General features: G+C 40.0%; 1 protein-coding gene across 5 annotated transcripts in view; it reads right to left on the bottom strand.

The window, feature by feature from the left end:
* The window catches only part of CPNE3 (copine 3), a 55,865-nt gene continuing 32,280 nt past the window's right edge, over positions 1-23,585 (bottom strand). For all 5 annotated transcript variants that reach the window (XM_075920434.2, XM_075920435.2, XM_075920436.2 and 2 more), the window contains 8 exons: positions 20,229-20,315; positions 18,763-18,822; positions 17,408-17,541; positions 16,262-16,316; positions 16,091-16,142; positions 15,076-15,209; positions 8,147-8,383; positions 1-3,966 (listed from right to left, as the gene is read on the bottom strand). In XM_075920434.2, the coding sequence (XP_075776549.2) occupies positions 3,856-3,966; positions 8,147-8,383; positions 15,076-15,209; positions 16,091-16,142; positions 16,262-16,316; positions 17,408-17,541; positions 18,763-18,822; positions 20,229-20,315 (870 nt within the window). In that variant the 3' untranslated portion in view covers positions 1-3,855. The remainder of the gene's footprint in view (positions 3,967-8,146; positions 8,384-15,075; positions 15,210-16,090; positions 16,143-16,261; positions 16,317-17,407; positions 17,542-18,762; positions 18,823-20,228; positions 20,316-23,585) is intronic.

Below are 23,585 nucleotides of genomic sequence, written 5' to 3' on the forward strand. Positions count from 1 at the left end.
TGAAGTTTGTAGCTTTAATGAATAGGTTACATGGCATCAGAATCTACCTGTTCCAGCAATCAGCTTTACCACAAATATAAAAGGAAATTAAATTTTTGAAGTCTGATTACAGAGATATTTCTCTGCCATATATTATTAAACATTAAGGGGGAAAAGCATATCCACTTTTTGATTATGAAGACTGCTATACATAAATTGTACCACAAGGTGATGCTAGGTGATGCAAGTTGCAAGCATGTTCCCACTGGAAAAGCAGAAAATTAAATACAGCTAGAGTTAGTTTTTTCAACATTAGTCCAAGGCATTTGTTACATTTAAAATTAGAGAAACCCATTATGCAGCTTACCCCTTGAAACATTACTTCACTTTAATACCTTCAGTTCTATACTACCTTCTTTTTAAGGAAGAAAAGGCCACATGTTCTGGATTTAAAATATATATATATATATGTAAGAAAAAAGACAGTTACTTTAGCTCAGGAACCAGAGAATGGCCCATTTTGTGACACGGAGAAAAACACACAGAAATATGCTCTTAAGTCCTGAGAGAAGAGAAGGTTGGGGTAGTACACAAATCCAGCATACCTTTTTCAAATACAGTCTGACAATTAAGTGTCATTGGTACATTCTCTTGTATGAGAAAGCCTGTGGGAAGGAGGGTTTGCCAAATAAAATACTGTTTGTTGTGTTCTCTTACAGAAAGTATGAAAGTGCATGCGTGTGATATTAATCATTCATATGTTCTATTGGCTTTATTTCATATATAACAGAAGTAAATAGCTGTTATCTAAAAGTCAGTTCTGTATGTAACAATATCCAGTAACTTTCTTAAATGCAACTGCATTCTACCAATGAATTCAGAAAAATCTGCTTCACAATCATTCTGGTAGAGACCGTGGAGAGGCTTGCCCAAAGATCCCATTGAGGAGCATAAGTTCCATTTATTCTAGATAATGAATTAATGGTCTCTCTTTTTAAAATTATATATTTGACATTACAACAGTTTACTGCTGTGAATAAGTGTGTTACCAGTTTGCAGGTGTGGCATCCCTGGTTTACTACAGACGGTTTCCCTGCCTGCTTTACTTAATTCTGCGTGTCAAATTATTGTACTTATAAAAGTAGTAACACTTGCACTTCTCTGATGTAAAGGATTATTCAGTATCTAAATTCTTCATCTGTAAACAAACAAAAATCAAATTACCTTGAAATAGAAAGTTAGAACCTGATTTGATATGATCAAATACCATTTCTTAAGTATTTCAATTATTTAAGCTATTTGGGAACATGAAGAGAGGGGGGAAAAAAGAGCATCATATGGCTTCAATCATGTTAACTAACATTTTACTTGACTATCTACAACCCATAAAACAGCATCATAGGGTTAATCATGACAGTCCTAAGTCAGCAGTGCAGATTTTTGATTGTGTCTGCGTATGGCACAGAATGTGGCCAAAACCTAGAGGTTTCAACACCTAATGAAGGCATACATGTACATTGTAATTTTTTACAACCAAGTGTTCTACTCAATGCATAGAATGGCTACTGCAGTGCTTTGGAAATTTATTCCAGACCATACAGTTCTAGTTTACCATGATTACACAACTCAAAAACCTTGTCAACCAGAACTGCTTCCCAATCTCAACCACTTCAAATGCATAATTACATAATTAGAATGTTCATAATAGATATTTATAGGATTAGTCATACAGAAATGTTTGCATATTTATAGTATGTATTATCCACTCAGGTAGGATCAGGAATTGCTATGCCAGTGACCCAGGGCATAAGTGGAACGTGGGTGTGGAAGGGAAAACAAGAGTTCAAGTAAAGAGCAAGAGCTAGACCCTCCAAAGTATGAGCTGCCCAGAGATGGAATGATTTCCAGTTTCTTTACATTCTGCAAGACAAATGCTGGTGTGAAAAATCCAGCCAAAAAAAGAGAGGGCTCAAGAACAGCAGCAATAAAGCTTAAACAGGATTACATGCTGGTGTAGGGGGTCTTCGCTAAGGCACTTTTTTTTAAACAAAGTTCTTTAGGGGGGGAAAAAACCCATCAGTAGCCGCATGGTATAGGGTCTAGCAGGATTCCAAGTGTGGCAGGATTTAGCAAGCCAGGAGCTAAGCACATAGTTGAGTGAGACAAATCTGCACTGGAGCATACAGTAAGCACAAACAACAAAGAATTCCAAATTCAGCATCTGATTCTGCAATGCCTTTGCACATAGGACTCAGATGGAAGTAAATGGGAGCGACGCACTTAAAACTAATCTGCTAAGGAAAGCTGCTTGTGCCTTTTTTGCCTGAGTTGCGCTACAGTCCTGAAAGGTGGTGTTTTTTTTTTTTTTTTTTAAAAGGTGTCCCTTCCTGTTTCTCACCTTACAAATTCTAGTTCTCTCTGCCCTATTGCAATTGAAAAACAAACAAAATTAGCGTATCACAAGAGACAAACCTGTGAAAGCTGAGTATGAGAGTCAGGATTTAGAGTAAAAATCAGACTGTTTAAAACTCACTGTTTATTAATACTAACGCTTGACGGATGCTTGAAAAGAATGAGAGGATATTAATACAAATCCCCACTCCTTCTGCTAAAATGAGAGGTCAAAATTTACATTAGAGACCTCCAGAAAAACCAAAAATATCAGGCTTGATATCCGTGACGTAAAGATTTTCAAAAATGCAAGCAGAGAAGCTTTTCTAAGATTTTTCAGACTTCTAGGTATAGCAGGAGCAAACAAGAGACACAAAGCAAAATAAAAAAAAAAAATTGCAGGTCACCAGTAATACAATGTATTTGAGAAAATACCACCAGAAAAATAAAAGATCAGTTACTTTAAAGCTAACTAGGGAACATATAAAGACCTGCACAAAACAGGTTAAAATGGCACTTTTTGTAGCTTTCAAAAGTTTTCTTTATATAAGAAGATACAATTACAAAAAAATATATAAAAGTGACTTAAAATTCATGAATAATTTTTTCTTCTTTAACCAAGGTGAATAAATAGTCACGTGATAGTTTTCCATAAAGTGATTTGCTTTTGCAGTTTTCCAGTACAGTATAATTTCATACAAATCTTAAACCCTTTTCAGCATCTGCTCTGAAGGCCAACTGCATTTGTTTTTTTTAATCATTTAGAAGGCTACCAAGACTAAAAGTAGATGGCTGAATCTATAAGACTTGCAGTGTTAAACTGCATGCTCCACATTATGCAGCCTGTGTTAATTGCTTCATCCATTTTATTAATATTGAGACTGGAGGGACCAAGAAGAACTAAAAAGGGAAAATAAGGAGGCAGTGTGCAACTGTGTGTTTAAAGCTTTGCTTCTGCAATGCTCCAATTATGGTGCAGCAAACTGTGCATTAAGGGTACTTCAGCTTATGCCAGCCTGTAACAGCCACAGGGTCCTGAAAAGCAATCCAGGCTAGAAGATTATGTACATATCCCAGCCAGATACCATTTTCTGTAGGCACTCCTTGCAACTTTAGTTCTACAATACTAAAAAAACCCAGGAAACACCCATCCTGCAGCACAAAGCAGCTGTATCACACTCAAGAACTTCGCATAGTCTGTTCATGATTTTCATATTCAACTTACTTCTTGAAAAGTTATTTTCTAACATTCACCCGGCTGAGGCATTTATCATTATTAACATGAGTATTAAACAGCAATATATCTTTGTCTTGGACGTAAAAAAAAGCCCGGACAAGTACAGGTTTCCATGCAAAAACTAAGAGACATTAACATGTATGAATGAATGAATAAAAAAAAAAATTCTCAAGACCGAAGTCCACTGACATGTGGGAGTCGCAGCAATTCCAATTGGCTTAGCCTTGCTTGCCTCTCTCAGTTCTTGCTCACTTTGCCGCAGGATTCTTGGGAGGCTGCAATTTGTATGTGCTGAAGTAGTTTACCACTTGCTGAGGCACTTCTGCTAGGACACACTGAGCCAGAGCTTCTTTGGGAGCCTTATAAAAAAAGAATATCAAACTTCAGTCTTAACCATTAGTCAGAGAGACCTGAAAAGTTTAGGTGTCATCTGCTCGTTTGTCCAAACAGACAACCCATGGCATTTCTCTTAGGAATTTGCTACAGTGCCCTCAGAAAAAAGTTTCTCTGCTCATCTTTTCATTCCACTCCACTAGCAATAGCTGACTTCCCTTCCCTGCAGCAGAGGCTGCCTTTGTGTGGCATATGCAGTTTATAAAGTACTTTGAGATCCACCAGGATAAAATACACTGAGTAAAGTGACAGGAGTTAAATATTTGAGATTGAGTTTTTATCCACATCCTATTATTCCAACCCTCATTTGCAGTAACATCTTGACTTGTTTTATAATGCAATTCCTCTAAGGTACAATTAGTTTGTATTTTGTCCATCACAGTTTGTCTTAAACTCTCCCTTTTCCAGTAATTGAAAATCGTATTTGAAACTAGTTCTATACCTGAGTAATCATGATGGTACTGGGAAATTAAAATACAACTTTCTTCTGGCCTCAATCCAACATACATGGGAGTAGTCCTGCGACACCTCAGAGGCTAACTAAAGTATGTCCAGTGTAATTGTTAGTCTCTGAGGATACGTATATACATCTACACAGGATCATTATTCTGAACTAACTGATGTTATATCAAAATAACATACTGCATGTCTATACCACAAGCCTTTATTCTGAAATAATGCCGAGGTGGAGGACTTCTTACTCCGACTCCGGGTAACCCTTATATCATGAGGAGTAAGGGAAGTCAAAGGAAGAGTATAAACAGTGCCAAAAGCCAAATTAAGCTATTTTGACAGTTACGTAGCTGAAGTTGCATAGTTTAATTCAACTTTAGCCCTGCTGTGTAGTCATACCCTAAAGGTGCTGCAGAACCACTCTTTATTTTTAAAGTTATTAACATGGCTATCCCCTCCGAGACATTTCAACATATATGGGGTCAGCTTTTTGTGTCCTCAATTCCAGCATGTCTTCAAGCAGCTCCTTGGAAACTCTACAGCTAATAAAATACTTTTTTATAACTTCCAGACATCTAGTTTTGGGTCTTCTAAATGCTTCTCTTACCCTCTACTTCTACATTTAAAGCACATCATACACTAGATAGTCTTCCAATCTTCTTGTCTCATGCCCAAACTAGCTAAGTCTAGATTCTTTCAGCTTCTGTACGACCTGTAACATCTAATTTCCTGTAGTTCATTCTGAATATGAACACTTCCATTTCAATTCAAGACATACTCCTGTGTCTCAGTGCCCAGCATCTGACCCCTACAAAAGTGTAGGTCTAATTACCATGCTTTACAGCCATTTCACTCATTTCCCTCCATTTAATCCATGCCTTTCCTATTCTGCTTATAATTTAGTCACGGAGTTCACCTTTATCCTATATTCTCTGGGTTAAGTGGTGGTTGGCCCCCAAGACTTCATCATCTTCCTGAAACATTTCAGAGAGGTGGCTGTCTTAAGCCTTTTAAAGCAAAAAAACAGAGTCCAATGGCAGCTTAATGGCTAAGAATTATATTAGGTCATAAGCTTTCTCCTAAAGGGGAAAACTACATACTGTAATGAGAGCGCTGTTCCTTGTTAATATTAAGACAGTATCACCAGAATTACAACATGAAATTTTCTCCTTTAGGTATTCTCACCTTATCGCTATTGGAAGTGGGCCACATCCATCCTGACTGAATTAGCACTGATGTAACACTCCCACTCTGTATCCCTATCATCTGACTTTCTCAGTCCATACATCTGATGAAGTGAGTTACTACTCAAGAAAACTTATGCCCTAATAAAATTGTTAGTCTTTAAGAGGCTACTGGACTTCCTGTTTTTCCTGAAATGTATCACTGAACATATAGACATATACGGTCTTATTTCTGCTGATTTTCATGTAATGTTAAGCATGCACCATACTTTAGGTGTTTTCTCAAAGTGCATCAGGCACTAATGTGAACAGAAAGCCTTGACATATTCTGACATTAGAAATTATTCTGTTTCTCTGACTGACCTAACTGCTGTAACAGCATCCTTGTTTATATCCTAGATAACTCTAACATGGTCTTCTTGTACCTGTTTCATTCTCATGCACCACCAAATAGGGCTCTTAGAGTCAGGAGCCTTCTAAAGATTGATGAACACTACATTCAGAGTTTTCTCCTTTTTTCTCTACATTAAGATTGCTTGTGGAAAAATATAAAGATAGCACTGTTGACTTGCCTGGCATGAATCTAAACTGTCTGTCACTGACATTTTTCTTCATAGTCTCTTATGCTCATGAGTTTAATGCTGCAGATACCACAGTCTTTCATGTTTCCGTTTTCTTTAAATACTGGTTACAATGTGCTCTTTCTCCAAGCATCAGCTCAATCCTCATAATGAAATCAAACAATCGTGTCAATATTTTCTTGCCTCCTTGCCCCCAGACACTTCCATATTTCTCCAAGTATGCCACTGGGGCTAAAAGTTTTCTTTCTTTTCATGTTGCTCAATATTCAGTTCTACAACAACTTCTTCTTGGACTGACACCAGCAGAACCTGGTTTGATTTTATCACATGGCATACCTGTATTGCTCTTGGATGCTCTTCAATCATAAGCCTTTAACAGTAATTATTCTAGCATTCCTTAATCTGGGGTTCTTACTGACTAACATATTTCCACTTTCATCTTTAATTACTTTGATTTCACCAATGTCTTTAGTTCTCTTGTCACAGGTCTTCTCCAGTCTATACATTTCTCTCCCACCTTCCTTCATTTCAAGACAGGCATATAACACTTCTAGGGCTTTAGCCTAGGCAGCTGCCAGCTTGCCCTCCCCCCTTTATCTTTTTTTTTAATACTCCTGAAAATCCTGTCATTAGAGCATTGCTTGCCAAAGTTTAATGCACTTTTTAGTCTCCAACTGGCACATTAAGTAATCTTTGCAGGTTGATTTCCACTAGAGTTGATATGGGGGGGGAAGGAAATAAAGAAAATTGGTGCATTATTTTAATTTTAATATGAGCTTTGTACCAAGGGGGGGGGGGGGGGAGAGGGATTAGAAGGATTAGAAAAGAGCATAAAGTGTAGAAAAACAAGAACTAGGAAGTCAGCACTTTAGACGACATTTTATATGTCAGTCTTACTCTCCTCAAAAAATATATATCTATATTTGCAAGGGCATGATGTTTAAGATAGAATCATAGAATACTAGGACTGGACGGGACCTTGAGAGGTCATCGAGTCCAGTCCCCTGCCCCCATGGCAGGATCAAATACTGTCTAAACCATCCCTGATGGACGTTTATCTAACCTACTCTTAAATATCTCCAGAGATGGGGATTCCACAACCTCCCTGGGCAATTTATTCCAGTGTTTGACTACCCTGACAGTTAGGAACTTTTTCCTAATGTCCAAGCTAAACCTCCCTTGCTGCACTTTAAGCCCATTGCTTCTTGTTCTATCCTCAGAGGCAGTATCATGACTATATGATCCAGTGTCAACAGTACATGTATGCCAGATTCCATCTAAAGCTTTACACACAAAACTGAGTTCCCTATCATTTTGTTTTCATCTTTAAAAAAAAAGGCTTTATTTGCTTTAATAGAACTTAATCTGCTTTAGCAGGGGCACCTATGTATCAGAAAATAACTCCCTCGCCTTCACACATAAAGGTTTGTTTATCAAATAATCCAATGCAAATACACAGGGCTCAAAATTAATCGATCCACAATTACAGCTAGGCAACACCATGGACTAAAATGGAAATAATCTTAAGTGAAGTCAGAATCCTCCCAAGAAAACCAGCACGGATTTGATTATGCTGAACCACACAGCAATTCTAAAGTAGCATTATAACAGTCATTTTCTACAAAGTCTGGTTTAAAAAAAAAAAAAAAAGATTTCTAAACCAGGAACAAGTCATCATTTTGATCCAAATGATTTACTGGTAGTTCCACAGATGAGATGGTAGGTCTTCATCTCCTCTTAGCTGTTGATATGACAATGATACCTCACTTCTAGCTAGAGAGATTGTATTCAATAGGCTTTAGATCTCATTCCAGGGCCTCTCCATGAATCAATCCACAGTGGAGGTAGGACCAGTAGTATTCACATGCTATGAAATCTAATGTATTTCTCTGGTATGTATTCAATATGCCATTAGCAATGGTACTTACATTTTGGAACTGTCTAAATGGCACAAATTGGACAATGTCTCTGACAGCTGGCTCTCCAGTCGGGGACCTGAGACTTCCATTGTCACCATCAAGAAACTCCATGGCACTGAAATCTGCTCCTCCAACACCAACAATAATAATCGACATGGGAAGCTTTGCAGCATTAACTATGGCAGATCTGGTTGCATCGAGGTCCGTTATCACACCATCCGTGATGATGAGGAGCACAAAATATTGCTGGCAAACCAACATGCACATTGTTACAAATGAGAACAACAGAAGAGATACTATTGCATACGAGCATCCAACAGTGTTACAGTGCACAGAACAGTAAATGTTCAATATGAGAAGATCAATCTTTGCAATCAAGAATCTAAACTTTACTCAGGTCTCTTCTACCTGGTTAAAAAACAAAACAAAACAAAACAAAACAAAAACAAAAACCACCACCACACTAACTCTTAGAAAAGTTAGATGTCTGCAAGTCAACAGGGCCTGATGAAATGCATCCTAGAATACTCAAGGAGGTGACAGAGGAGGTATCTGAGCCTTTAGCTATCATATTTGAAAAATCATGGAAGACGGGAGAGATTCCAGAAGACTGAAAAAGGGGCAAATATAGTGCTCATCTATAAAAAGGGAAATAAGAACAATTCAGGAAACTACAGACCAGTTAGTTTAACTTGTGCCAGGAAAGATATTGGAGCAAGTAATTAAGGAATTCATCTGCAAACCCCTTGAAGATAGTAAGGTGATAGGTAACAGCCAGCATGTATTTGTAAAGAACAAATCATGTCAAACCAATCTGATAGCTTTCTTTTGATAGGATAAGAGAGAAGAGGCGGACGTGGTATACCTAGACTTTAGTAAGGCATTCGATACGGTCTTGCATGATATTATCATCAATTAACTAGGCAAATACAACTTAGATGGGGCTACTATAAGGTGGGTGCACAACTGGCTGGATAACTGTTTTCAGAGAGTAGCTATTAACTGTTCACAATCCTGCTGGAAAAGCATAAGTGAGGTTCCGCAGGGGTCTGTTTTAGGACCCGTTCTCTTCAATATCCTCATCAACGATTTAGATATTGGCACAGAGAATACGATTATTAAGTTTACACATGATGCCAAGCTAGGAGGGGTTGAAAATGCTTTGGAGGATAGGGTCTTAATTCAAAATGATCTGGACAAATTGGAAAAATGGTCTGAGATAAATAGGGTGAAGTTTAATACGGACAAATGCAAAGTACTCCACTTAGGAAGGAACAATCAGTCTCTCACATACAGAATGGGAAGGAACTGTCTAGGAAGGAGTACTGCAGAAAGGTATTTAGGGGTCAGTGGACCACAAGCTAAATATGAGTCAGTGTGACGTTGTTGCAAAAAAGCAAACATGATTCTGGGATGCATTAACAGGTATGTTGTGAGCAACACTAGAAGTCATTCTTCCGCTCTACTCTGCGCTGATTAGGCCTCAGTTGGAGTATTGTGTCCAGTTCTGGGCACCACATTTCAAGAAAGATGTGGAGAAACTGGAGAAGGTCCAGAAAAGAGCAACAAAAATGATTTAAGGTCTAGAAAACATGAACTATGAGGGAAGACTGAAAGAATTGGGATTGTTTAGTTTAGAAAAGACAAGAGTGAGAGGGGACATGATGGCAGTTTTCAAGTATCTAAAAGGGTGTTTGTTGCAAGGAGGAGAGAGAAAAATTGTTCTCCTTGACCTCTGATGATAGGACAAGAAGCAATGGCCTTACATTGCAGCAAGGGAGTTTTAGTTTGGATGTGAGGAAAAACTTACTAACTGTCAGAGTGGTTTAACACTGGAATAAGTTGCCAAGGGAGGTTGTGGAATCTCCATCTCTGGAGATATTTAAGAGCAGGTTAGATAGACATCTATGAGGGATGGTCTAGACCAGGGTTTCCTAACCTACAGGTCGCAGCCCAAATATGCGTTGCCATTACATTTCGGGTCGCCAAGTGTCTCCTCAGGTGGCCCTCTTAAGGAACCATTCACACATTTGAAAAAGTCCCTGGCTGCTCAGCTCCACAGCTGGTTTAGTTTTAAGGAGACATTCACCTGAAGTGGTACTCAACTTAATTGGTTTAACAACCTCCCAGCAGTTAAACCAATCAATTGAATTGAATACCATTTCAGTGACTCTGAGCAAACAAGGGAAATATTCCTGGACATTGGGAGAAAGAAGTAAGAACAGGAGGGAACGCAGAGAAGAAGCAGCGCCCAGCTCAGGTCAGGGGGAAGGGGAGGGAGGGGAGGGGGCACAAGGTGTTGAGAGGTTTCCAGCTGCCCAGGCCTAGGTTCCCAGCTAGCATTGGCCAGCCAGGCCAGAGTCATCCCGGCCGGCTTGCAGCTGCGGAAGGGTTTCCCTCCCCAGCCAAGGTTCCTGCAGCTTGTATTGGCCGGCCAGGGCAGTCGTCCTGGTTGGCTTGCAGTCAAGGGAGGCCAGGGTAGGAGCTGGGACTGTGTTCGGGAGCCTGGCGGAGGAAAGGCTGGGACAGTTCTGGGGTTGGGGGGGGGGTGCGGAGCCCAGAGCCCTGGGATAGAGGCTGGAACTAAGTGGAGGAAGGGCTGGTGGTTCTCTTGTTCTGGGGGAGGGGTGGGTGCATTGGGATAAAGCGGTGGGTTGGGGTACTTGGCTCTGGGGGAGAGGAGTGGAGGGACATTGGGTTGCAACAGGGGACTGGAGAGTATCTGGTTCTAGTAGAGGGGAAGGGGATTTGGTTGGAGTGGGGGATCTGGAGGGTGCCTGGCTCTGGGGTAGGAGAGAGGCTATTTTAGTAAATTTTGTGATCTGCATACATTTGTACATATGCAGCTGTGCTAAGTAGCGCCCCTCAGCATGTGCTGTGGATATCATTATGGCCCTGGGGGCATCCAAATTTGAGTAGCCCCGGTGTAATAACAGCCAGTAATATATGCTGTCTCAGACTTATCGCGACGCACAGTCATAATACACGTAAGACTTTGCTGCTTTACTTACAATCTGGTGTTTGTTTGGCACAGTCTTACTGTGTGTTTTTGTTATTAATACAGAAGCAGGTTGTCAATTTCATTTGCCCTTTATTTCAAAAAATAACTTCAGCAAAAAGAAAGTATGTTGACGAATACATCAAGTATGGATTTACTTCGATAATTACAGAAGGAGTGGAAAGATCACAATGCATCATATGCATGGAAGTTCTTTCCAATGAATCACTGAAACCAAATAAACTGCAATGTCATTTAAATTCTAAACACCCTCAATATAAGAGCAGAGATGTGGATTTTTTGGTAAACAAAAAGCAGAAGGTGTCAAGAAATGCCGACTTGATGTTGGTGAGTCTTAGCAACAAAAGTTAGCTGCCGTAGAAGCCTCATACGTTGTAGCATTGAAAACTGCGAAAGCTAAGAAAGCGCATACCATAGCCGAGGATCTAATAGTTCCCTGTACCAAGGAGACTGTCTGCCTTTTGGTAGGTGGAGATGCTTAGAAATGGCTGCAACCTTTGTTCATGTCCAATAATACAATTAAGTAGAATTACCGACATGTCTAATGACATCAAATCTCAAGTCATCAAAGAAATTAAAAATTCTCCGAGAGGATTATTCAGTATGCAGCTCCATGAGACAACTGATATGTGTAATCTTGCACAACTGATGGCATATGTTTGGTATATTAAAAATGAATGTGAAAGAAGAATTTTTGTTCTGCAAACTGTTGGAAACTACGACCACTACACAAGATATATTCAATATCTTGAATTGTTTCTTTGAAGAACATTCCATAGAATGGAAAAAACATGTGCGACATTTGCACAGATGGGGCTCCTGCTATGCTTGGTTGCAAGTCTGGATTCTAAGCCCTGGTTAAAAATGTTTCTCCAAAAAGTAATTGGAACTCTGTTTCATCCATGGCAAATACTAGCAACTAAAACTTTACTTATTTCTTTGAACCAGGTACTTACTGATTTTATTAAAGCTGTAGATTTTATTAAGTCCAGCAAACTCAGAACTCGCATATTTAAAAACCTTTGTTCGGAAGTAGGTTCTTTGCATGAAGTATTATTGTTTCACAATGAAGTAAGGTGGCTGTCAAAAGGCAAAGTTCTAAATCGGGTGTTTGAGTGACGAAATGAACTTAAAATATTTTTTGTGTTACAGAACAAAACTGAGTTTGAATATCTGTTTACAGAAAACAAGAGTTTGTATAAAACAGAATATCTAGCGGACACTTTTGGCCTACTAAATGATTGAAATGTGTCATTTCAAGGACAAAATTCTACAATTATCGGATTATCAGAAAATAAAATCCTTCAGAATGAAACTCCAATTATGGATTTTGAAAACTGATATTAAAAATGTTTCCAACCCTCACAACCTCTCTCAAAGAAAGTACGACATTAATATTAATGACACTTTGCAATTGTCGATACAGAAGAATTTGAGTTAAGTGATGAGCTACTCCAGTATTATCCAGATACAGATGAAAAGTTGTTTGCTGTTTGTGATGTACCTGAAGGTACCCAGGAACAATTTATCGATATGATCAACAACAATGATATGAAAGCAGAGTTCTTAACCATGCCAAATAATCAGTTCTGAACGAGATGCAGAATGGACTACCCACTTTTGTCAGAAGTTGTTTTGAGAATTTTACTTCAATTTCCAACAACTTTCTTGTGTGAATCAGGCTTCTCACATTTGCTTACAATTAAAAACAAATAGCAAAATAAATGAAACGTGGAAGATGATCTTCGATGCGCACTCTTCACAACAATTCCGAGGATACACCAGTTAGCAAAGCAAATGCAAGCTCCACCATCCCATTAATTTAAGTTCAAGTGAAACTGTTTGGTAAAATAATAAATTTTACTTGTTTTTTTAATGTTTATTATGTTTCTAATATTCTTGTAACACCTATGAGACTCCCACAGCCCCTGAGTGTGTGACTCCCAGTGTGATTCCCACAGCCCCGAGTGTGTGACTCCCAGAGTGTGACTCCCAGCCCTTCCAATCCCTGAGTGTTACTCTCAGGCCCCTGAATGCGTGTCCTCCCTAACCCCCTGACTGTGTGACCCCCCCCCCCCATCCTGAGTGTGGCGTTTAAACCTGGGGGGAAAGAGGGGAAGAGGGAGGTTTGGGGATGAGTGTCTTTGCCCAACCACAACTCAAGTGTAGTGTTATTTTATTAACGTATTTTCAGTTTTTCTATGAAATAACTATGAATATATAAACAGGAGGGGGCAATTTTATATTCTTGCCTCGGGTGCAAAATTAGCTAGTTATGGCACTGCTCCCTCTGCCCCCCTGTTTTTTAATTGCCTTGGGTCACCAAATCTTCCTGAATTGTCAAAATAGGTCCCCATCTGGAAAAGGTTAGGAAATACTGGTCTAGATAGTACTGGGTCCTGCCACGAGGGCAGGGGACTGGACTCGATGACCTCTTCAGTTCTAGAATACAGTGATTCTTTTCATGCAATCCAAAACACATTCATTGCAAAGCCCTTATGTCCAACTAGCAATCTAAAGTAGCTAGGCTGAAAAACTATCATCAAATCTCAAGTACAATGTCATTTAAACATAGGACATAGATTTTACTGGGTTATGGGGAGAGGCTGAATGCAAGCTTAACTGAATATTTTCCTTTGCAGTCTATTTTGAGCTAATATCTTTGAAAAAAGTATCTTAAATATAAAATCTTACTCAACAGCTATGGAGGCATCTACACATGAGCAAGAGTGCCAAGGAAAAAAAGGAAGAAACTTATGTACATATTGTAGTAAGGACATGGTAAAAAACTGACCAAAAAAGAGGATCTTTGCCCTAAGTGCTGAAGAACCAGACAATACGCTTGTGGTGCTGGTGCATAAACACTTATTACAGCAATGGAAGGGTTTTTTCCTGTGACAATTCACGAGGTAGTAGCTAAACAGGCAGAATTCTTTTGCCAACATGGCTGCATCGATAAGCTGGGGGGGTAGAGTGGCTTAACTACATCGCAAAGGACAATAAATAATGCACAGCCCCGAGTGATGCAGCTAGATCAACCTAAGTTTAGGCGTGGACCAAATCTTAATGTCAAACCACCAAAGCCAGTCAGTGGTTGACAGCAGTTCTTCTAACATAAGTGTCTAAAAAATAGTTTACCTAGCTCTAATTCAGTTTTCAGATTTCTAAAGAAAAACTAGATAAAAAACAGGGTTGGATTATCAGAAAACAGATTTTTTTTTTTTAAGATGCATAATCCACTGCTTCAAATTCTTATGAATATTTCCTCTACTATGCTTGCATGCCAGCTTTTTCCTAATATTAACTGACAATCTGCAATCTACTATTGATGCACTATATAAATAAGCTAAATTCCATGCAGTAGTCAACAGCTTACAGTACCCCTCTAACAGATAACCAGATCTTGACTCAACAACATTCATTGTTTGGTTATACAGACACACAACAACAGATACTTGTAATAAACAAAATAAACACTCTTCAAAAGAAAAACCCTGACTACTCCGTTCCAGTACAGTTTTAGAAATTTGTCAGCTAGACCAGGGAGTTCCAACATATACTACAAGATGTCCAAACAGGGTTCCCAACCCTCCAGGACTGTCCTGAAGTCTCCAGGAATTAGATTAATTTTTAATTAAATATGTCATGTAATGAAGCCTCCAGGAATAGGTACAATCAGAACTGGCAACTCTGTATCCAAAGTAGTGTCATCTGAATGAAAGATTCTTATTATGCAAAATATGTGAGGAAACTTTGGCATTCACAAAACTTAATGGTACTAAATGAAACTTCACAGGGTAAGTGGAAAACAAATAAAGTTGGTACACTTCCAAGCACACACACAGGAGAAATAAGTAGTAGATAGTATGGAAAGAAAGAATAAAGGAAGGGAATGCATACACTAAGATAAAATACTTACTGATGCTGTCTGTTGCTGTGCAGCTGCACTAGCCAATCTAGCCACGTGGTTTATTATTGGAGAAAAATTGGTTGGTCCATATAACTTTACTTGAGGAAGGCAGGCCCGGTATGCATCAATGATGCCTTGGATTCCTTAAAGAAACAAATGATGAAGTCTTAATATTTCATGTTAATGTTGCACTGTTATTCTGAGGCACTAAACTGTCTTAACACCTTCTTAAGATGCCAGACATCTACGGTAGCATAGTTACTTACAATTAAGATAAAGGAAGTTTTAGCCTTCCACAACAACTGGCTATTTCTTTGACTTCATATCAAGGTTAAAAAGATCGTCTATTGGCCAAATATCAAAATTCTGAAATATGTCTAACTAGTATATAACAAATCGTCTCTGTTTAAAACGTGTGTCCTTGTTAGCAGTTTAAGCAGAAAGACAAAGACTAAGTCGTCAGAGAATGAACAACCCTCTTACTCCTACTGGTGCCCCCTTCCACCACCCCAACATGCCAGTAATGAGGTTCCTTCACACGGCAGTGCAGGAGATGCCTACACTGCTTCTATTGCAAGGTAGGCGTGCTGTGCAGAAATTGGGACTTCTGTTTCCAACACCTTTTGTTGCATGAAATTTCAAAGAAGAAAAAGAACCAAAGGCTACATCACACAAATAAGGTTATATAGCAAGAAATTCAAGCCTTGTTACTGAGTGAAGTTAATTGTTTATTTTACTAAATCAGCCTGCTTAATTAGAAACAAATGATCTAATTAGCAAAAATCATCTCCTTTCCTTCCCATCTTTAAATATTTAGAAGCCCATATTCTGAATGGGTCATAAAAGTCTTTTAATTAGACTTTTCTATAAATATTAACAACTACTGCCACACCCTTTACTGCTATTGTATTAATCGTGCCAGAATAAACATAGTACCACGAGGTGGTTAAATGGCAACTAACAGAAACATGACTTTCCAGATATTTGATTCTTTCAGACTCTTGTGATAGTTTCTAAGACTTACCATTGCAGAATGGGTTTGATGGGTTAAAGTTTAATGGAAACTCATGAGATACCTATCAATACATGAAACAGATGTTCAGGTTTTACACATACATATGTCCTTGAGTAGGTTGTTTCAGATAAACTATGTAGCAGATTTACACTTCTGTAGCAGATTTACACTTCTGGTTACCTGAAAGGTAGGAGGAATCTGTGCACCAAATCCAAAGGCTGGAAACATTTTATCTCTTATAAAAAAAAAAAAAAAAAAGGCAATTTAAGAGAAAATGAAGTAGTTGTTCACCTTTAGACTCCATTCACAAAACTTAGCTAATCAGTCATAATCATAAAGCTGTTTATTAGATATCAATATGCAGATATAAGTGGAAATTCCCTCTGTGTAAAGGCCAACTCAACAGGGAAAAATTATTTCCAAGTCAGCAGGGCACCTAAGAAATTAACATTTAAAAATCTTGCTATGAAAACGTGTTACAGTTGTAAAAGCCCTGCTGTTTTTTGTTTGGCACTCGTCATCAGTTGAGCCACAAAAATGGTAGCTGTTACTTGAAGATATTGAACAAGGAACAGGTTGTATTCATGTTGCTGAATTCTTAGCTATGTCAAGGCAATAACCTATTGATCAATGATGGACTACTGCTGAACACATTTCCCAGTCCCAGGCCCTTCTCTGATCATTCACATTTCTACTGTTATTGGTAAATACAGACTTTCCATGCTGCCCTCAAACTGTACCGGTGAAAATCCTGCATATCGGAAAAGATTCAAAATGAAAAACAAACACATCAGAAAACTCTATGCTTATTTTCTGGGCCTCCCAATGTGATTCTCAATTGCATCCCAGACCATAAACTCCATAGAGCACAAACTGTCTTCACATCTGTGTCTTGTATTCTAAACAAACTTCTTGTATTTAAACAGATAATCTCTGCACTACCACCTTCTGGCTCTGCCAAGAAATAGAAGATAGCTAAATTGACAGATTTGCACCTCCATCCACTTAGACATACCCAAGGGACATCTTCTCTATCTGTAGCATGCCTGAATCACCTTATGCAAAGTCAAGTGTAATGCAGTTACAATAAGCCAAAACAGATTGTGCCCTTTCTCCCACCTCAGTCTGTCTTAGAAGAGGTAAGAGCTCAAAGAGAGGAGAGGATAAAATGGAATGGAAAATGTGAAAGGATTTTTATCCATGTTCTTGAACTTTTAGCACATTCAGTTCTAAAGCTTCTATTAGGACATGTTTATGGGTGTCTGCAATACTTACTTACCCAAGTTTTACAACACACATTTGAAAGATAAATAAGTTAAAACTTACGCATCATAGTCCTGAATAACCATTCCTACAGACCAAATGGCTGTCAAGTATTCATTAACACCATTAGGACTGATGTAATGTAGAGAGTCTGGTGAGCGAGGGTCCCCATTGGAGCCTGTAAAATCTATCCCCACCTGTTAAACACAGAATTTATATCAGAATTTATATCGTGGAACGAGGTGTACCGGTAGTTTGAATTGGAGAGCCTAATTTGAACTACCTACTCGGTGCCGCGTGTAGCCGCGGGCACAGAGTCCGCACTAAGGGGGATTTAAAAATGGCGGTGCCCGGCAAGATGCAAATGAAGCCTGGGATATTTAAATCCCAGGCTTCATTTGCAACTTCGAATGCCTACATTAGCCACCCTAGTTCGAACTAGGGTGGCAGTGTAGACATACCCTGGGTTCCTAATGATAGGCAGAACTGAATTGATAAGAACAATCTGCATGATATATTGGTACATCTGTCAGCTGCCATATTTAAACCATGTTCTTGTTTATGGAATGTATCTTACCTAAACAGCTTGATTCTGTGGTGCCCTATAGGGAAAAATCAATCAGCTTTCCTCCTATCAGCTGCTAGATCATATAGATCTTAATCAAAAATATTCACCATCTTCTCCATGGTTGTGAAATGAGTCTATGGTCTCAGCCTGTTTCCTAGTGGAAGCTACTCAAGGAATACTACAGCATTTAAAAGTGAACAGATATCATTGCTGATACAGACTGGCCACAGACACTAACCTTCTATGTGTGAGGACTGTCGGAGTTCATTGCCAGGGTGGAGAAAGCTTACATTGCTACTGTCCGTGTTGTAACAGTTTTGTGAATTAAACCATTTCAGGATCAGAGCCCATGTTAAGACCTATGAATATTGCTCAAGCTGTGCAGCCTTGAAGTCATCCTATATGGGCACCTGAAGATTATTCTGGAATGTGGAAATCCTCGACACATGAGACCCACCATAAACTCTACATCATCCCATCCTTACCTCCAGAGCTACAGACCTTCCTAGACTGTTTGACAGCTGTTAAGATGATCTAAACTATGCTTGTGATGAGATGGTGCAAGACAAACCCAAGCAAGAGAGAACAGCAAAATCCTTTGGTCTCTGCCCAAACAGTTATATCCAGTTCTGACTGAGCACATCTGAAGATTCAGACCTCATGTCTGATGCTAGAAGTCTATCATATTTCAGAACTTTCCAGGTAAGAGTTACAAAATAGGTTAGAGGGCCTCTGGAAACATGCCTTTATGCTTTATTCGATACAAAAATAAACTAATAAAACAAAGATAATCCATAATACATTATAGCTTACTCTGAAAAGAAAGCCTTTTGGTACACAATTTACTTACAGTGAAATTCAGCTGACAGCCTCCCATGATGTAGTCAAGGAATGTGCATTCGACTATAATCTAAAACAAAAACACAAGAGTTTCAGCAAAACCCAATAGATTGAGGCAATTTCCTACTTGCCTGAAAGCCTGGTTTTGCTTCCCATACCGATGTAAAGCAGTACGTTTACTCCACAAGTAATTGCTCTGGATTTCTTTGGGAGTATTCAAGAATAAAGGTACTACACACTCTGGGTGCATCTAAACTATGTTTTTTCCACCCGAAAGAGGATATGCAAATTCCGTCTTCTGATTACTCTTTCAAAAACAGGTCTTTAAACAGTGAGTCTGGACGTTTTTTCTGAAAAAAATCCCTTTTTTGAAAAACTTCGTAAATCTCTCTTTTTTTTTTTTTTTTTAAGGAAAAGCGTTTTTTTCAAAAGGGTTTTTTCCTTTAAAAAAAAAAAAAAAAAAAAAAAAAACCCCACGTCCAGACTACTTTCATTTTTGAAAGTTCACTTCATAAATATTTTCTATGTTAGCCATTGTTTAGATGCAAGGAAACTGATATTATGGTATCTATTAATTGCTGGGAATATCAGTGCTTTTTGTTTTCAAGACAACACAGATCACCACTTCCCTCGTCATTATACAATATATGAAAAATAGATTTTCAGAAGCCTGTTTTGTGTGTTCGGGCTTCAGAACTCTCACTCTAGATCTGTGGTTCTCAACTGGTGGCCCATGGACCACTGGTGGTCCTGGGGACTTCTTCGGTGGTCCACAGGAATATCGTCTAAAGTCACATGGCGTGAGCAGGCGCCGCTGTTAGGCTGTTTTATGCCGTGTTCACAAGCACACGGCGTGTCGTCCATAGCGTCACCTAGGATGCAACCACGTTGTGTTGCCAGTAACTTCCGTCTGAGGCTCTGAGCGTCAATGTAGCTGCCGCTGTCGTGCTGAGAGGTTGCTTTGTCGTTTGCCCTGTGCTACATGTGCTGGAGGTGGTCCACGAAAATTTTTTGATTGACCTGGTGGTCCGTGGACTGAAACGAGTTAAGAACCACTGTACTAGATTATGTTAGATGAGGAATTCCAGATTATTCTACTGAATATAAGGTTGTGGAGCTTGGATATTTAGACATCTATTTATAAACAAAAGACCTTGTATAAAAAACCCAGTAACTGTCACTTGCATACAAACTCCTGTATAGAAGATCAAGTCATGAACTCTATAGAAAATTCAGTAGTAATATTAACTGTATTCTGATTCTATGGAAAGCAAATACATTTTACTTTGCCATGGTAATGCTTCTGTAATATTTAAAACATGTTGTATCTATATATTCATCTTAAAGACTGAACTATTTCTACCATTTTCATAGATTTTACTGTTATTTACACTTGGATGTTGAGATCATGTATGTTATACCTAGACATCTGTAAATAAAAAAATCAAGTTAAAAATAAAATCCTATTGTACCAACCTCACAGTGTTTCACACTCACAACACCAGAATTTTTGTAGTTTTTCTTCTTTTGCCTTTTCTTCTCATTGATACATTCAAATTCAGCCTAAGTGAATGGAAAAAAACCAAAAAGACTCCAATCAGTACAATTTATGGAATTCATTTAAACCAGAACTTTAAGCATCTATGCTTTACATCATAAGGAGTGAATTCTAAAAGTTCTGGACCATCTTCAGTTACTACTAGGCTGGATTAAGGCTTAGCTCTAAGTAAAGCACATTACAGCTATTCTGAAGGAGAGAGCAGCATAGACCATGGTAGCAAGATGTGCCTTTTAGAAAAATGGTTACATCCTCCTAGTCAAACATATGAAAAGGTCACCCAGTTCTCTTCTGCTATAGGGGTGCTCAAGAGCAGCTCAATATTCAGTCACCCAAGACTACAAGCTCCAGTAAGAACATAAGGATGGCCTTAGGGTATGTCTACACTACAAAGTTAGTTCGAACTAAAGGACGTTAGTTCGAACTAACTTTCATAGGCGCTACACTAGCGCTCCGTTAGTTCGAACTTAATTCGAACTAACGGAGCGCTTAGTTTGAACTAGGTAATCCTCATTCCACGAGGATTAAGCCTAGTTCGAACTAGCTAGCTCGAATAAAGGGGTGTGTAGCACCTTAATTCGATCTAGTGGGAGGCTAGCCCTCCTCAGGTTTCCCTGGTGGCCACTCTGGCCAACACCAGGGAAACTCTACTGCCCCCCTCCCGGCCCCGGACCCCTTAAAGGGGCACGGGCTGGCTACGGTGCCCGTGCCAGGTGCAAGCCTGCCAGCACCCAGCCAGCAGACCCTGTACCTGGCACGGATCGAGCCAGCCACCCGATGCCCCCCAGCCCTCCCCCTCTTCCCGGGACCGCAAGAGTCGGGCACCCGCCTGGGCTAGTGTGGACATCGTAGACCTCGTCCACGATCTCCGCACTAGGCACAGGAAAGTGGCCGGCTTGGGCAGGAGAGCTGCCAGCCTGGCCACCCAGGAGCAGGTGTGCAAGAGAATCAAGGTCCCCCGACCCTGAGCTTACAATGACCGTACTGGGTCAGACCAAAGGTCCATCTAGCCCAGTAGCCTGTCTGCCGACAGCGGCCAACCCTAGGGACCCTGGAGGGGATGGACCGAAGACAGTGACCAAGCCATTTGTCTCGTGCCATCCCTCTCCAGCCTTCCACAAACCTTGGGCAGGGACACCACTCCTACCCCCTGGCTAATACCACTCCATGGACCCAACCTCCATGACTTGATCTCACTTCCCTTTAAACTCTGTTCCAGTTCTAGCCTTCACAGCCTCCTGCAGCAAGGAGTTCCACAGGTTGACTCTTTGCTTTGTGAAGAACAACTTTCTGTTACTAGTTTGAAGCCTGCTACCCATTCCTTTCCTTTGGTGTCCTCTAGTCCTTCTTTATGGGAACTAATGAAGAACTTTTCTGTATGCACCCTCTCCACCGAACTCCTGCTTTTAGAGACCTCTATTCTGTCCCCCCTCCGTCTCCTCTTTTCTAAGCTGAAAAGTCCCAGTCTCTTTAGCCTCTCTTCATATGGGACCTGTTCCCAGCCCCTGATCATTTTAGTTGCCCTCCCCTCTCCCAGCCTCTCTCTTCCCCTCTCCCACCTCCTTTTCCCAGTCTCCCCCAGTTTTGTTCAATAAAGACAGATTCCATTTTGGAAGACACGTTATCTTTATTTTGTACATCAAGAAGAGGGGCTAGGGAAGGGTAAGTGGAAGGAGGTGAGGGAGGAATGGGGTACGCACCCCCGATGGGGAGGACTGGGCTGGCTCTGCAGGCTTCTGGGTGTGGAAGCTCTCCTGCAGCCCCCCAATTGCCCCCTCTCCCCAGATGGCAGCCTGCGGCAAGTGCAGCCGGGCTGGTGGCCGAGTGCTGTGATGTGCCCAGTGTGGGCACTCAGGGCACTCCAAGCCACGACTGCTTTGCAAGCGGGGCACCCCTGAGAACTGTCTGTCCGGGTTGGGGGTCGGGACCCTTTAAGCACAGCCCTCGGCTCGCCTGAGACAGTAACTCCACACTCTAAGTCCTCCTCTGATGCCCTGCCGGCACTGCTTCCGGCCATCCTTAAGCCCGGTTCAGGGTCCACTTAATGTGGACATGCTAGTTCGAATTAGCAAAACGCTAATTCGAACTAGTTTTTTAATCTGGATCCGTTAGTTCAAATTAGCTTAGTTTGAATTAGTTAATTCGAACTAAGTTAGTTCGAATTAACATTGTAGTGTAGACGTACCCTTATTGGGTCAGACCAAAGGTCCATCTAGCCCTATGGCCTGTCTTCCAACAGTGGCCCATGCCAGGTGTCCCAGAGGGAATTAACAGAACAGGTAAATGTCAAGTGATCTTTCCCCTGTCGCCCATTCCTTGCCCTGGCAAAGAGAGACTAGGGACACCATTCCTGCCCATCCTGGCTAATAGCCATTGAGGGACCTATCTTCCATGAATGTGTCTAATTCTTTTTTGAACCCTGTTAAAGATCTGGTCTTCACAACATCCTCTGACAGGGAGTTCCACAGGTTGACTCTGCCTTGCCAATAACACAAGCGCTCCTTTAAAAGGGATTCACTGACGCGTCTGTCTTCCCAACATCACTTCCATTTTATACAAATTAGGTTTCAGCCAGCTAGTACTCCTCTTTTACTCGTCTCTAGCAAACACCAAAGTATTCAAAAGAACTGGTCATAAGTGTGTCTGCCATATGTTCTAAGTGTTCAAACTGATAGGAAGCAGTAGAGCCCCGAACTACTAAGCCACAGGACAATATTTTCATTAATTCAGTGGAGGTTAAATCCAAGAATTTATTGAGCAAATAAAACAAGCACAAACAAGCCACCTTGTAAGTTCTCCAGTAAGTCAGAAAACACTTAAGTTCCAAATTGTGCAAAGTGCTAAGTTCCCTTAACTTCAATAGATTACAGTGAGAACGAGGGTCGCTCAGTACCATAAAGTAACAGGCATGTACCAAGGGCTTGCCTGAAAAATATCTCCCCCACCCCGCCACTACAATCAATGGAGATATGTTGAGGACAGCAAAGAACTTGCGAACAGTTTCTGTTCTGTAACAAGACATGTAATATTGCAATATTTTATTCTATTGGGATTCTTTCCTGATTATTGCTGGTTTATAGCATGGATAGAACATAATAAGACTTAATTAGAACTGAAACAAGCTGTGGAACGTTATCACAGAGGCTAATCTCCACAGCCAGATAACTTCCTGATTAAATTTTCCATATTTAACTTGGTCTTAAAATTAAACAGAAGTGTTCTATGAATGTGTATTAACTCCAACCACCATGAGGATTTTTTGTTAAATCTTATAT

This window comes from Pelodiscus sinensis, chromosome 2, assembly GCF_052426305.1.
Source record: "Pelodiscus sinensis isolate ZL-2025 chromosome 2, ASM5242630v1, whole genome shotgun sequence".
In the NCBI taxonomy this organism is placed as follows: Eukaryota; Metazoa; Chordata; order Testudines; family Trionychidae; genus Pelodiscus; species Pelodiscus sinensis.